The sequence below is a fragment of the Schistocerca cancellata genome, chromosome 8, assembly GCF_023864275.1.
Source record: "Schistocerca cancellata isolate TAMUIC-IGC-003103 chromosome 8, iqSchCanc2.1, whole genome shotgun sequence".
Lineage (NCBI taxonomy): Eukaryota > Metazoa > Arthropoda > Insecta > Orthoptera > Acrididae > Schistocerca > Schistocerca cancellata.
In genome coordinates, this window is record NC_064633.1 from 100314525 (window position 1) to 100331192 (window position 16668).

The 16668-nt window shown below is 45.6% G+C and overlaps 1 protein-coding gene across 1 annotated transcript in view; it reads left to right on the forward strand.

The window, feature by feature from the left end:
• Positions 1–15337, forward strand: part of LOC126095397 (furin-like protease 1) — a 256503-nt gene extending 241166 nt beyond the window's left edge. The window contains exon 13 of the mRNA XM_049910198.1: positions 15027–15337. Within this exon, the coding sequence (XP_049766155.1) occupies positions 15027–15337 (311 nt within the window). The remainder of the gene's footprint in view (positions 1–15026) is intronic.
• Positions 15338–16668: the final 1331 nt, after the last annotated feature.

Consider the following 16668-nt stretch of genomic DNA (forward strand, 5'->3'; position numbering starts at 1 on the left):
ATATCGTAGCGTAAAATGGCGAATATCGAGAGAATAGAGAACCGTACTGCGATTGAATATCTTCATTCGAAGGGAATGACGCCCGAGGAACTACGGGGGACATGCGGAATACACTTAAGGACAGTACTACTTCTTATGCAACAGTGAAAAACTGAATGTCCGACTTCAAGCTTGGAAGAACTAGTGTGGAAGATGCACCGAGGAGCGGAAGGCCTGTGACCGTTGCCACTGAGGAAACAGTGACTGCAATTCACGATGCGATTTTGCAGGATCGTCCAACAACGTTGCAGCACATTGAAGCCACATTTGGAATCTCTCATGGGTGTACTGATGACATTGTTGTGAATATTGTGGGAATGCGGAAAGTTTCACCTCGGTGGGTCCCGAAGGACTCGAATGCAGTGTTGTGAAGAAATCGTCCGCAAATTTGAAGCGGATGAAGGCGGCTTTCTTGAAAGGTATCTGACGATAGACGAAACATGGGTTCATCACTATGATCCTGAAACATAAACGATACTCGCAACAACGGAATCATTCTTCATCCCCTACCCCAAAAAAATTCTGGGAGCAAAAATGAGCCGGTAAGGTGAGAGAATCGGTCTTCTGGGATGCAGATGGGGTAATTATGGTAGATTACTTCCAAAAGGGCGTAACTATCATTGCGCCGTAATATAGCTACCTGCTGCGCCGTGTCAGAGAAGAGACAAAGAAAGAAACGCGCGGAAAATTGGCGCGTGGAATTATTTTGCATCAGGACAACGCACTGGCGCACAAAGCCCTCGCAACACAGGAAACTCTGCGTGACTGCGAGTTCGAATTGTTACGGCATCCGCCAAATACTCCAGATTTGGCTCCATCAGACTTTTTTCTTTTCCCAAACCTAAAACAAAACCTCGGAGGACGACGATTTGGCGATGATTATACGGTGATTGATGCTGTGAACGCTCCGTTGGACTCGAAACCGAAGACCTTTTATTTGAATGATTTGCAGACATTATCTGAGCGTGCCTGCAACTGTATTAGTGTACACGAATATTAAATTGAAAAATAAATTGGTATTATGTAATTTCTGTCATTTCAAGAATTTTGTTAATCAAACACCATTGGCTCAAAGATGCTGCTTTATTTGAGGGTATGTTACTAGCCTAATAAAATCATCCGAATTGTTCTGACATTTCTTGCAGTACACATTGCTGTAAGATCTGTTTACGTGTTATGGGAACCACAACCGACTCACGAAAAACTCGCCGTATCGTAATACTGCGTCCTCCGCATTTCAATGTTGGCACTGTACGAGATGACAGATAATGTTCTCCAGCCATTCGCCAAACCCAAACTATTCCATGACAGTGCCATAGAGTACAGCGTGATTGAGCAGTCGGGATCACTCGTTTCGAGTCATCCACAGTGCAGTGACGCCGCTCTTCACGCCGCAACTGTCGCTTATCACTAATTGCAGGAATGCCCGGCTAACGACGAGCTGCTCCATCACTTCCTACTCATAGCCAGTGCCCCAGCTGGAGCACTGGTAACGCTTCAGAACTTACGAGTAATTCCTTGTGCTGATTTCACATGATTTTTAACAACCCTCCCCCCCTCTCTCTCTTATTCAATGCTCGGCGGTCGCTTTCCGCCAGTCCGTGAAATCTGTCTGGTCTTGGTTCTGTTGTGGCTCTTCTTTCGTGCTTCGGCTTCTCAGTCACTTAACCAACCATCAGTCTGTATAGCTTTGGATGGGTTGAGGTGTCTGTGATGGCTCTATTACTCACGTGACATCCAGTGACTAGTCCATGTCCGAAGTCGCTGATCTTTTCTGACCGACACGTTCTACTGTACTTCTAAACTGAAAAGACAGTACCTCCTTTTATACTGCCACCCACCTATCGTGACTTCTAGTGGTAAATTCCGTATTACACAGCAGTGTCTGGATACTTCTGATCAGATACTGTTTGCCACAGGAGGAACTGTCGATCATTGTCCACTTCCTAACTTAATATGCTCGCAGAGTCCGTTGTTACTCACTGTATTACGGTCCATCTCCGATAAATAAGGTTTACTACAACAGATAATACTTGCTATCACTCGTACATTACTCATTTATCCTGATTACATGAAGAGCTTCATCCATCACTTTTATCGCAGTCTCACTGCCCTCTTCGCTAGTCACACACACCTTGCTTGCTTGCGCTGTGGTTATACATAGTTTACCACCATATTCTGCCTCAGTAGCTAAGTGAAGGATCTGAACCAACACGAAGTGGTGAGAGCAGGGCGCAAAGAGCTCTGGTGTCTCACTGCACTGACGGTATTTTATTCTGTACAAGACGATACACTTATTTTTGATTGTGGCTGTTCCTTCTCATGAGAATTAAATGTACAGAAAAGTTTATCTTCAGAACAAGTATTACGTGCGACGTACAATAAATTACGACATTTAAACTGCAAACTATTCGAACCAAGGAACGTCGAATGCTCTAAAATAAGTGGTTCGAGGCACCGAAAAATAATTTCTTGCAAGTGACACGAAGCGAGCTAACTGCTGGTCTATCGTTACTGTTGTAGTTCAGTTTCCTTCTTGTTTGAATGTTTTGAGGAACTGTCTGTGAATTTCATCCGCATCATATGGTGTAAACTCCACGAGATTGCCGTGTAATACTCGCCAGTCATTCTCCAGTAGCAACCACTGGCTGCCCTGATATTATCATCAACACTGTTTGGAATACAGAAGTCGCTAGCTGTTAGTCATCAACGACTGAAATGCGCTTGACCGAAAAGTTGTAGGATTTCAATTACGAGAAGCGGCTGGACGTCGAGAAAGATTTAATTAAATCATTCTGAAACGAGACGTTGCGTTGATACGTTGTTTTAACGGTAATGAGTAGGTTCGAAAAGACGAATATAGTAATTTGACTGTTGTTTGCAACCAAACTATTCTTAAAGAAGAATTGCGGAGAACGCAATAAATATGACGGCCAGAGCTTCTGAATGAGTACAAGAGCCTCCGCTTTCCGCGGTGTTTGCGTGAAGAACAGCTGTACTTACATGTCAGGCCATCGTACTTTCCTCTTTGCCCGCGTCTTGTTTTAAAAATATTTACTGCAATTGTACTATGTGCCATAAAACTGACATCTTTCCCTGGGATTGTTTACCTCTGTATCACCGTGTAAGGAAAACGTATTTTCTACAAGGACTCGATACATAAATTGAGTTGATATCATTTTTATCGATGTAGCGATAGAGAAAATGGTTCACCACAGTTTTTACCGTCAGTTGGTGAAAATCTGGCCTTTTACATTGGAGTGTACGTGCTATGTAAGAAAATGGGCGGGAAACACTGTGTATATGCACACAGAAAGTAACATCTATGGTCATCAGTCCCCTAGAACTTAGAACTACTTAAACCTAACTAACCTAAGGACATCACACAACACCCAGCCATCATGAGGCAGAGAAAATCCCTGACCCCGCCGGGAATCGAACCCGGGAACCCGGGCGTGGGAAGCGAGAACGCTACCGCACGACCACGAGATGCGGGCAAAGTGTCTGTGCCATAAAGTTAGAAATAAAGTGCACCTAAAAGGAAGCTAGATGTTTTTGCGAAGAAACAGGTCTGCTATACTGTAAACGAAAAGTGCTGGAACTCTGTGGCCATTGCGTTGACGCTGGTGTGAAAACCATTCATTTTAAAAAAATGATAAAAGCTATCGTACCATCTCTTTGTAGTAAAGCCTGCAACAATACGGCTGGAAGATAATTACATAGTCGCTCTGCTTTCAGTTTTCAGAAATTCACATAATATTTAAAACGAAATTAAAACGAGAGGAACTTTTTAAGGATTCTATTGTGGAGCTCACAGGCCGACAGATACCAGGGCTGGCCTTCACAACTTTGCAGCCTGCAGCACAACGCACCACTCTGTCAATGGCATTGAGGCTGACGACTTGGACGAGGCCATTAAAACTTACACAGCTTTCTCGCAGATGCGATTCTTATTTTGCATAAACTTAGCGTCACAGACTGCCAAATTTTTAGAGCTATAAGCAGCCAGCGCGGTAAATCACGTATTTGTAATATTTTGCATGCCTTCTAGTAAATGTTGTGGTTTATGGATATCTCTTGTATTGTTGTATGATCACGTATATCTGTTAGTCCTCATTTACAAGATTAAAACTAAATTTCACGTAATGCATGACTAACCACATTATAACAGGTATTAAAATTGAAATATACAGGATGTCACGGGCATAAATGGATGTATTTTATTGGTGACTGAGGACAGAGTAGTGATAACATACATCAGTATTTACTTCATTTGTAGACTAATATTTATAGCTATTATGAGTAGTACGTTTTTTGGTAGGTTAGTACCTCCAAGTAAAGATGGCAAGAGCAAGCCGTTAATTCTTATTTTCCCCTCGGCAGCGTATCATATGATGAGAACTGTGGACAAGTGGACGCAAAACGGTTAGTCCATACCGACAGATGTAGTCTACATAGGGGTTCAGTCACGACCGTTCAGTAAATATGAGGTCATTAAGTTTGTGACTGCTTGTGGTAAGACTGCGACACATACAGAAAAAAAAAATCAACACACTGAGCTGTGTACGTATTTAAGTACCACGTATAGAAATATGTGCATTTATACCCGTTATACTCTGTGTAATGGGATAAATTTATAAAGGAACGTGTTATCGTTTGGTACTGATAGAATATGTATTATAGCTTTTCATGTAGGGAGCTCTTCAGATTTTAACACTTACGAGAATTTACAGGTGAGAGAGTGAAATTATCGCTGTATTTAGAAAACGTTTTTCAAGCTTTTCCTGTCGGTATAATCGATATACATTGTATTCTCCTTGAGAGAAATTCAGTTTTATGGGAAAACACAGGAAAATGACATTTCGTTTTAAGTACAGCGTAAGACTGAATTATTTGTAGAGTGGATAGTAGGGAGGCTGTCTGTTAAATAATGCAATATAAATCCGGGAGGCTTTAATTAAGCTACTTGAGAATATTTCCAGAAAGAGATTTTCACTCTGCAGCGGATTGTGCGCTGATATGAAACTTCCGGGCAGATTAAAACTATGTGCCAGACCGAGCCGAGACTCCAACTCGGGACATTTGCCTTTCGCGGACAAGTGCTCTACCATCTTCTTTTTTTATTATTTTTTTAAATCTAATTTTGTTCGCTTTTGTTCGTTGCATCTGCTCAGGGCGGACGTTGTAAGACATCCGTTTGGGTTCGTTGTTGATCGATTAACTCAGTTTTTTTTATTACAGAGGGCAGCAAACCCTCTGACCAAACACGCTGAGCTACCGTGCCGGCACCATCTGAGCTACCCAAGCACGACTCACGCCCCGTCCTCACAGCTTTACTTCTGCCTGTACCTCGTCTCCTACCTTCCAAACTTTACAGAAGCTCTCCTGCGAACGAGGAGAGCTTCTGTAAGGTATGATCTAAGCAGTTTGGTCCCTTAGAAATTCACACACATTTGAACATTTTGTTAAAGATATTCGAGATGTGCTTACAGGCAGAGCAACGGATAAAAAGATCATAACGTTTGTAACGATTTTAACCACTTTTGGTACACATTTTAGTTAAGATCCGGTAAGAAGTGCTGTGGGGATAAGAACTACCAGATTCTTATCGACATAGGGATGCTAACATGGAGAGAGAAGGGGGAAGAGGAGATATACAGACAGGGAGAGGAAAGGACGATATACGCACAGATAGGAGGAAATGGATAGAGGTAGGAGAGGTGGAAATGCATGGAAAGGGGAGATGGACAGAGAGAGGAAAGAGGAGTAGATGGACAGAGAGAGGAAAGAGGAGATGAACTGAAAGAGGGGGTGGAGAACATGGTCAGAGGAAGGAGGGGGGAGGAGTTCGACGAAGACTGGGGGTGGAGGAGGTGGAGAGAGAGAGAGTGGGCGTAGGAGACAGGAAGAGGGGGTGGGGGGCCAACGGCAGAGAGAGGCAGAAGGAGGAGATGCCTAACAGAGGGTTGCAATGGAAACATACCCGACATTTTTTAAAAAGTAATTGTATAACTGTGGGTAACAGCGCGAGACGCAGAGTGTACAGCACGCCAGAGAAAGGACGCTCTCTCTTTCTCTCTCTCTCTCTCTCTCTCTCTCTCTCTCTCTCTGTGTCTCTCTCCCCCTCCCTCCCTCCTCCCTCCCTCCCTCATACACATGCACCCTCACTCAGACTCATACTCAGTTTCTGTATGTGCGTCTGTGTGCTCGCGCACGTGTGTGTGTGTGTGTGTGTGTGTGTGTGTGTGTGTGTGTGTGTGTGTGTGTGTGAGTAGAGTCACTGTTGTTGTGCACGTTTTACCATCGGTTATCCCTGTCCAGCGTCGACTAGACAACAGCAGCGGCGCAGGGGACCCGCCCACACTCGCAACTCTAATGAAACGCTTTATCGGCGGCCGTGTGCCTCCCGCCGGAGGCGGCGCCTGTTTTTTATTCGTCCCAAGTCTGCTCGCGGCGACCGCAGGCTGTGGCCGTGTGAGTTATCGGAGCAAAAGCTGGCGCGGCGCGTCCCCCGGCCGTGTTAACACGCCTGCTGTGCCGCACCGAACCGGCGAGCAAACGGCCGAGCGGACGGCGAGCAGGCAGCCCGTGCAGCAGCATTCAGGCCGCGCCGTGCAGAGCGCGAGTTGCAACCCAACAAGCAGCGACAGGGGTAGCGCGGCTCGTAGGCCTCCCAACTTCTGTTTGGGGAAAGGGCGCGGGGCGGTGGGCGGCTGCTGTAAGCTGTACCGTACAAAATGCGATTATTTTGAACAGAAATACGATCGTGCCGGGTTACCGAATTATGTCGACTATGTTGTTGCCAACCAAAAGTGTGTAGCTGCCTAACACAGCTACACAACTACTGTTTCCTGGTACGGAGTTGAGGGTTTTCGCAAATCACACAACGCTGAGTACTAGGCTGTATGGCCATCGATCCTTCTATTCTGTCAAAATACGTACCTACGTTTTTCGTAAATGGAAAGCGCCAGATCATGGAAGGAGTAGTATTATTTCATGTTATTTTTATGCCCATCTAGTAAATTTATATGAACAACTAGCGTTTTCTTCCAAACTGTGTTCGACACATCTCGCCCTTTCCCGCTGTCTGTGTCTACCTCTTCCTTATTCTCTCATTCCATCTTCTCTTACCGCCCCCCCCCCCCACTCCTTTATCTGTCCATCACCTTCTCTCTGCTCTCCAGCCGCATCTTCCTACACCACCTTCCGATCATAATCTGTTCACTTCCTTCTCAGTTCATCCATTCCTCTTCCCATATCTTTCTGTCCATTTCCTGCACCCTCCCCTTTCTATCCATCCACTCCTCATCCCTTCTCTGTCCATCTTCTCCTTTTCCCCCATCTCTGCCCATACTCTTCTTCCCTCTCTGTCCATGTACCCCTCCCCCTCTCACTCCGCACCTCCTCTGACCATCTTGTCGCTCTCTCTGTGCATCCTCTCTGCCCACCTTTCGTCCATCCCATCCTACTCCAACCTCTGTCCATCTCTTCATTTCTGTATCTCTCTCTGTCCACGTCCTTTCGCTCAACCTCTCTCATCTGCCTTTCCAACCACTCCGTTATCCTTCTCAACCTTCCCCAGAAATGCCCATTCGCCTTTGCACCCTAGCAAACACATCAGTAAAGCGGGCTACTAGGCAATATGCCTATCGTGCAGAGCATCCTGTGTGGTATAACCTGAAAAAAGACTCGATTTGTCGGTTTTTCCGCTCCTGTTGGTGCTATGGTGTTATAAATACTATGATTCTGAAACTCGTGAAGTTTGCTGTTCGTGTGTCAAAGTTGTTTGGAATCGATCATGGAGTTTGGGAAAATATCCTGGACAGTCATACATATATATATATATATATATATATATACACTCATCAGCCAGAACATTATGACGATGTACCTAATAGCTCGTATTTCTTCATTTGGCACGGATAACAGCAGTGACGCGTCGTCATAGAAACAATAAGGGCGTGGTAGGTCGCTGGAGGTAGTTGGCACCTAAGTAACTTTTTTATTTTGATTTATTTTATATTATTTTATTCTTTTTTTTTATTCATCAGTCTTCTGTCTGGTTTGATGAGGCCCGCCAAGAATTCCTCACCTGTGCCAACTTCTTCATCTCAGAGTAGTACCTGCAACGTACTTCTTCAAGTATTCCCTGGGTGTATTCTAATATCTGTCTTCCTCTACAGTTTCTGCCCTCTACAGTTCCCTCTAGTACCATGGAAGTCACTCCCTCATGTCTTATCAGACGTCCTGTTATCCTGTCCCTTTTCCTTGTCAGTGTTTTCCATATATTCCATTACTCTCCGATTCTGTGCTGGAGCTTCTCATTCCTCATCTTATCAGTCCACCTAATTTTCAACATTCGTCTATAGCACTACGTCTCAAACGTGACCTATGTTTGATACTAGTAGACTCCTCTTGGCCAGAACTGCCCTGTCTGCCAGTGCCAGTCAGCTTTTGATGTCCTCCTTGATCCATCCGTTCTGATTTCTGCTACTTCTCTTCACTTTCATCTTTCTTCGATTTACTCTCAGTGCACATTATGAACTCATCAGACTCTTCATTCCATTCAGCAGATCATGTAATTCTTCTCCACATTCACTCAGGATAGCAATGTCATCAGCGAATCGTATCACTGATATCATTTCACCTTGAATTTTAATCCCACTCCCGAACCTTTCTTTTATTTCTATCATTGCTTCTTCCGTGTACAGATTGAACAGTAGGGGTGAAATATTACATCCCTGTCTTACACCCTTTTTAATTCGAGTACTTTGTTCTTCGTCGTCCACTCTTATTATTCCCAGTTGGCTCTTGTATATATTGTATATTACCCATATCTCCCTATAGCTTACCCCTATTTTTCTCAGAATTTAGAACATCTTGCACCATATTACATTGTCGAACGATTTTTCCAGGTCGACAAAATCCTATGAATGTGTCCTGATTTTTCTTGAGTCTTGCTTCCATTATCAAACGCAACGTCAGAATTAGCTGTCTGGTGCCTTTACCTTTCCTAAAGTCACACTGAACGTCATCTAAAACATCCTCAAGTTTCTTTTCGATTCTTTTGCGTATTATTCTTGTCAGCAACTTGGACGCATGAACTGTTAAGCTGATTGTGCGATAATTGTCGCACTTGTCAGCTCTTGCAGTCTTCGGAATTGTGTGGTATGCCGCCAGACTCATACGTTCTATATACCAACGTGAATAATCGTATTGTTGTCATTTCCCCCAATGATTTTAGAAATTATGATGGAATGTTATCTATCACTTCTGCCTTATTTGATTTTAAGTCCTCCAAAGCTCTCTTAAATTCTGATTCTAATACTGGATCCCCTATGTCTTCTAAATCGTCTCCTCCTCCTCCTCCTCCTCCTCCTCCTATCACATCACATCACACACATCTCCCCCCCCCCCCCCACACACACACCAATCCCTAGAGGCATTCAACGTACTCTTTGAAGCTATGTGCTCTTTCGTCTGCACTTAACAGTGGAATCCCCGTTATACTTTTAATGTTACCACCGTTGCTTTTAATGTACAGGAGATTTTTTTGATGTTTGTATATTTTCAAATGTTGGAACGTGTGTGAAATCTTATGGGACTTGACTGCTAAGGTCATCAGTCCCTAAGCTTACAAACTACTTAACCTAAATTATCCTAAGGACAAAACACACACCCATGCCCGAGGGAGGACTGGAACCTCCACCTGGACCAGCCGCACAGTCCATGACTGTAGCACCATAGACTGCTCGGCAAAACCCGCGCAGCGTTGTTCGTATATGCTGAGTCAGTTCTTACGACAATCGTTTCTTTTTGGATTTCTTCACATTTTTCATGCAGCCATTCGTCTTAGCTTCCCTGAACTTCCAATTTCTTTCATTTCTCAGCGACTTGTGTTTCTGTATTCCTGTGAACATTTTTGTACTATCTTTTTTCATCGATCAACTGGTGGTTTGTTTGCACGTACCTTCTTTGTATCTGCGTTTTTCTTTGCAACTTCTGTGAGTGTCCATTTTAGAGATGTCCATTCCTCTTCAGCTGTACTGCCTACTGAGCTATTCCTTATTGCTGCATCTATAACCTTAGACAACTTCAAGCGCATCCCACTCCTTTGGGTATTGATTCTTCCAGAGTAATCTCTTCATCACTACTACATTGTGATCTGAGTCTGTATCAGCTACTGGGTACACCTTACAATCCAGGATCTGAATCTCTGTCTGACCATGATGTAATCTAACTGAAATCTTCCTGTATCACCCGGCCTTTTCCACGTATGCCTCTTCCTCTTGTAATTCGTGAACAGAGTATTCGCTATTACTAGCAGATATTTATTACAGAATTCAATTAGTCTTTCTTCTCTCTTATTCTTCGTCTCAAGCCCATATTCTTCTGTAACCATTTCTTCTGCTCCTTCCCTTACACTGCTTTCCAGTACCCCATGACTCAGATTTTCGTCACCCTTTACGTACTGTATCACCCTTTCAGTATCCTCATGTACTTTCTCTAGCTCTTCATCTTCAGCCAACGACTTTGGAATGTAAACCTGAACTGTCGTTGTCGGTGTCCGTTTGCTGTAGATTCTGGTAAGAACAATCCTGTCACTGAATTGTTCATTGTAACACATTCCTATTCATAACGAATCCACTCCGTTTATACCATTTTCTGCTGCTGTTGATATTACCCTATACTCATTTGACAAGAAATCCTTGACTTCTTTCCATTTCACTTCACTGACCCCTACTACATCTGGAATGAGCCTTTGCATTTCCCTATTCTGATTTTCAAGCTTCCCTATCATTCCGCGCGTCGACTTTTAGAACGTTATCCTTTCGTTGGTTATTAAATCGTTTTCTCATAGTCACCTCACCCTTGGCAGTCTCCTCCCGGAGATCCGAATAGGGACTATTCCGGAATCCTTTGGCAATGGAGAGATCATCAAGACACTTTTTCACTTACAGGCCACATGTACTGAGGATACAAATTATGTATCTTTAATGCAGCGGTTTCCATTGCTTTCTACATCCTCATACCGTTGATCATTGCTGACTCTTGCAGCTTTACGGGCATTTTCCCACCCAAAGCACAAGAGAGTTCTCTGAACCTCTGTCCGATTCTCCGCCCTATTTGACAAGGCCGTTGGCACATCCTAATTCCCATAAATTCCGGGGAGGAGGCAATGACCTCTGAGGCTTCGATCAACCACATCCCAGATGTGTTTGATCGGGTTCAGACATGGCAAGTTAGTGGGCCAGTACATCAACTGTAAATCATCACTGTGTTCCGTGAATCACTCCATCACACTCCTGACCTTGTGACATCTCGGATTATCCTCCTGGTAAATGCCGCTGCTGATCATGAAAGGGTGTACGTGTTCTGCAGCCAGTGTGCGATACCCCTTGAACGTGAAAGTGCCCTGTAAAAGCTCCACTGGATACACAAGTAAATGTTCACCACAGCATAATGGAACCGTCTCAGCTTGTCTTCGTCCCACAGTACAGGTGCAAGGAGTTGTTCACATGGAAGACGACGGATGTGTGGCCTCCCATCGACATGATGAAGAAGGTATCGGAGTCATTTGGGCCGGCCGGTGTGGCCGAGAGATTCTAGGCGCTTCAGTCTGGAACCACGCGACCGCTACGGTCGCAGGTTCGAAACCTGCCTCGGGCATGGATGTGTGTAGTGTCCTTAGGTTAGTTAGGTTTAAGTAGTTGTAAGTTCTAGGGGACGTATGACCTCAGATGTTAAGTCCCATAGTGCTCAGAGCCATTTGAACCATTTGGATTCATCTGGCCAAGTAGCGCTCTGTCACTGCGCCAACGTCCAGTGCCGGTGGTCACTTGCCCATTTCAGTCGTAGTTGACGATGTCGTCGTGTAAATTTGGCACATGCATGGGTCGTCGGTTGCAGAGAGCCTTCGTTAGGAGTGTTCGGTGCACTTTGTGTTCATATACACTTGTACTCAGCCCAGCATTCAAGTCCGCCACAATTCGCCGCCGGTCCTGTTTTACCATTGTACCCAGTCTACGACGTTCGACATCTGTAATGAAGGGTGACCGCCCAACCCCAGGACGTCTGAACCTGATTCCGTGAAGTTTCGGAAACACTCGTGCCGAGCCACGAGGTCATCAAAATCCGCCCTCGGTCTGACTTAGACAGATCGCGCATCTTCCCCATTCTACACGCGGACAGCACACTCGCTGATACTTCTTGTTCTGTGAATATGTGTCTGACTAGCAGTCACTGCTCTCCATGTGACGCTGCTGTGTCCTGCTCGGGTTTATATCGGTAGTAGGTCGTTGGTCATATTTTTCTGGCTGATCAATGTACATGCTGCATTATATACAAGATGTTCCGAAACCATTCGTTCAGATTAATGTAGTGGGCAGAGAACATCGAAGCAAACAAATTAGTCCAGGTACACAAGGCCTCCGACGGCAGTTTCTGATGCTGGGGACGATTTACACAGGGGATAGTTCATGTTTTCAGGTGGTTCCTCACAGCAGTGCTGAAATGGGGCGGTGCCTCATCGTGCTGGAAGTACATCCTTTGTCTAACATTCAGAGGTACATCCACCTGCAGTTAAGTTCAAATGGTTAAAATTTCAGCGTAATCGCGCATCGGTTGAGTGCAGTTAATGCCATTTACATTCTGTATACAATAAAAAGTTACACACGAGGATTCAAATTCGAAATTGTATTTGTTTTTGAAGTCTTGTAATGCGTTACGGAAGTATAAATACAAGTGTTGGAATTAGACAGTGGCAGGATCGATTATTTGCCTTCGCGCGATATTTCTGCTCGCGTTGATTGGGATCCATGCACTGTCATCGAATGCGTAATCGACGGTTATAGGAAGGCTGCACTCAACGCCACACACGATATGAATAGTCCCACGCGACTAGCGCCTGAGAGGACAGAAATATTGTTCACTTGGCTGTGCAGGGTCGTATGGCTACGTCACAAATCGTGAGTGACGAAAGTACTTGTTTACAGGAAAGCAAGTCTGCACATGGACAGTAGCACAAGATCTGAAGCACGACCGACTGTCGGTCTGGCGTTCATTGCCTTGGCCTCCGTGGATGCGCTGGTAGACGGTGACGTACCCACAGTGTTGCGCCGAACGACAACACTGGACGTAGGAGTGGTAGTGCATACGGTAAATGTATTCACAATTGCGAATATGCACAACCACCGGCTGTAGAATGGAATGAAGACAGTGTAAATTTCTGCTGGATCGGTGCTCGAACCCGCATTTCCCACTTACCATTTGGCTATCCGTGCACTACTCACGACCAGAACCAAACTTCCTTATGTCGTCAACCATGTGTGTGCAACCGCCATTCGCCAGCCACTACAATTGATGACCTCTAGCACAAAATTTAGCAACATGGAGTCTGTCATCCAAGTTCATTTCAAATCGATGACCAGCTACGTTAGAGGAGCCACTGTAGACAGAGGATCACTTACACATTTATGCATTGAAGGTTATTACGACTGGATGTCATAGTTGCTGTTGCTGACGAGTCTTCCGAACTGTATGGGCGTTATCAAAGAAACTTTGTGACTCCTGCAATTTCGTCAAGAGCTGCGCTGGACTTCTTCAGATGTGCCACTGGCGACGTTGAGTTTTGCCGACTAACGAGCCGGATATCGAAGGGTGACATCAGTACTGTGTAAAGTAAGCGTAGTCGAGTTTACTCGTAATCAGTAGAGATAACCTTTGTCAGAGATCTCTTTACAAACATTGTTCGTGCTAACCTGGTGTAAATTTGGTCACACCCACTTTATGCCATATTTATGTCACTTTAAAAAAGGACACATAGAGTCGCGACCGCAAAAACATTCATTCTGATGGTTTCAGTCAGTTTTTAGCCATCCTCAGACCCTCATACCATGACGGCAGGTGGAGGCAGTAAATGGAATGGGTGTTGTAGCTCCACGAATCTGAGCGCCCACTTCCTTCACCGTCTACACATTCCAGCATCGTGTGAGGGTCTGAGGATGGCCAAAAACTGACTGAAACCAGTCATCATCAGAATAGATGAACAGGAATACTAAGAAACGCGATATGTCCAAAATATTAAACTTCTCAGGGGACACAAGAAAAACTTTCCAAGTCTTAAAATTTTGCTGAAATTTCTGTTTTCTTCTCACTTTCCTTTAAAAAGAATATTGATGGGAGAGTGCCAATGCACTGTCGACAATCGTGATAAGTTTATTTGATGTTAAGTAAAAAGTTATTTAGTAGACATGTAGGCCTTCTCAATACTTTGTAATAAATAAGCATAAGCCATTACTTAATTCACACTGTATTATTAATATGGACAGAATCAAAGAAATTATACATATTTGCCATTCTCTTTGGAATTATAATCCACACATTGTTTGACGTATGTTGCACAATTGTATATGTATATTTCTCTTCAATTTAGGTAATACAGCAGCTGCATAACGACACAGAAAATGCCAGAAAATTTTTTTCCCGTATATCGTGACCAGCCTTCATGTTGAAAGTACAACATGATAGGTAACAATTTTATCAAAAATTGGATGTACAGGGTTTCTCCATATCCTCATTCAAATGCTTTTGTGGTCGAGTCTGTTTTTATCCATTTTAGAGTACTTTTTGTCAGCTAGCTTTCCTCCGCGAGAAATGTTCTCAAAAATTAATTATTTATGTCACTTTTCGACCCTGAGTTTTGTCAGCAGGGCTCAGCATCGCCAGGCGCACCTTAGGAAGAAGTACAGCGCAGCTGTGGACGAAACGTCAGGAACTGAGAAGTTTGGTCGGCCGTGGCCGTACAGCCGAGGACACTCATCAGCAACTTAAAAATTTGATCGTGTATCGATTCTACTATTCTGTATTTGCTACCGTTCCTGCTGTGGCAGTCTCGATAACAGAATCGTTTGTTTTGGTCCTCGGTTATGACTCATTTGCTGTTGGCAGGGGCGAGGCTGGCCGTGATCCGGTGTGGGTGTTTGCAGGCTGCTCCGCCGACCTCTGGCTGCTGTGGCCGCGCTCGCCGGCAGCGCGCTGCGTGGCCGCGTGTCCCGAGCAGACGTTCGCCGCGCCGCCGCCCGGCGGGGGCGGCGCGGGGGCGGCGCCGGGGGTGGGCACGTGCGAGCCGTGCCACTACTCGTGCCTGGCGTGCGCCGGCCCGGGGGCGGGCGACTGCACGCGCTGCCACGGCGACGCCGAGCCGCGGCCGTCCGCGCAGGGGGCGGGCCGCCTCTTCTGCTGGCCCCGGGCGGCTGCCGCTGCCGATGGCCTCGCCGCCGGCCGCTCAGAGTGGTGAGCGAACCAGCCAGTAGTTGCTCGTGACGTGCAGAACCTCCGCCGTGCCAGATTTGTTCCCTGCCGGCAACGACGCACCACGACAGTTGTTACTCTCCTCAGACTGTTATCGTAAAAACACAGACAATACTCAGGGTACTGTGCAGCTCGACAAACTGGTCATTTCTCAAGAGGCAACCCTTGTATATGAAACTTCCTGACAGATAAAACTGTGTGCCCGACCGAGACTCGAACTCGGGACCTTTGCCTTTCGCGGGCAAGCGCTCTATCATCTGAGCTACCGAAGCACGACTCACGCCCGGTCCTCACAGCTTTACTTCTGCCAGTAACTCGTCTCCTACCTTCCAAACTTTACAGAAGCTCTCCTGCGAACCTTGCAGAACCAGCATTCCTGAAAGAAACGATATTGCTGAGACATGGCTTAACCACAGCCACGGGGATGTTTCCAGAATGAAAAAAAATGGCTCTGAGCACTATGGGACTTAACATCTATGGTCATCAGTCCCCTAGAACTTAGAACTACTTAAACCTAACTAACCTAAGGACAGCACACAACACCCAGTCATCACGAGGCAGAGAAAATCCCTGACCCCGCCGGGAATCGAACCCGGGAACCCGGGCGTGGGAAGCGAGAACGCTACCGCACGACCACGAGCTGCGGACGTTCCAGAATGAGATTTTCACTCTGCCAAAGGCAGAGGTCCGGAGTTCGAGTCTCGGTCCGGCACACAGTTTTAATCTGCCAGGAAGTATCATATCAGCGCACACTCCGCTGCAGAGTGAAAATCTCATTCTGGAAACATCCCCCAGGCTGAGGCTAAGCCAAGTCACCGCAATATCCTTTCTTTCAGGAGTGCTAGTTCTGCAAGGTTCGCAGGAGAGCTTCTGTAAAGTAGGAGACGAGATACTGGCAGAAGTAAAGCTGTGAAGACCGGGCGTGATTCGTGCTTCGGTAGCTCAGATGGTAGAGCACTTGCCCGCGAAAGGCAAAGGTCCCGAATTCGAGCCTCGGTCGGGCACACAGTTTTAATCTGCCAGGAAGTTTCATATCAGCGCAAACTCCGCTGCAGAGTGAAAATCTCATTCTGCAGCCAGTAGTTGGTCGTGACGTGCAGAACCTTCGCCGTACCAGATTTGTTCCCTGCCGGCAACGACGCGCCACGACATTTGTTACTCTGCTCAGACTGTTATCGTAAAAACACAGACAATACTCAGGGTACTGTGCAGCTCAACAAACTGGCCATTTCTCAAGAGGCAATCCTTGTATAGTTTCGAGGCTGTGTGGCGTCCATTCTGGAGCGAGGTGGCGTACAGACGTTGGTATCCGAGTTA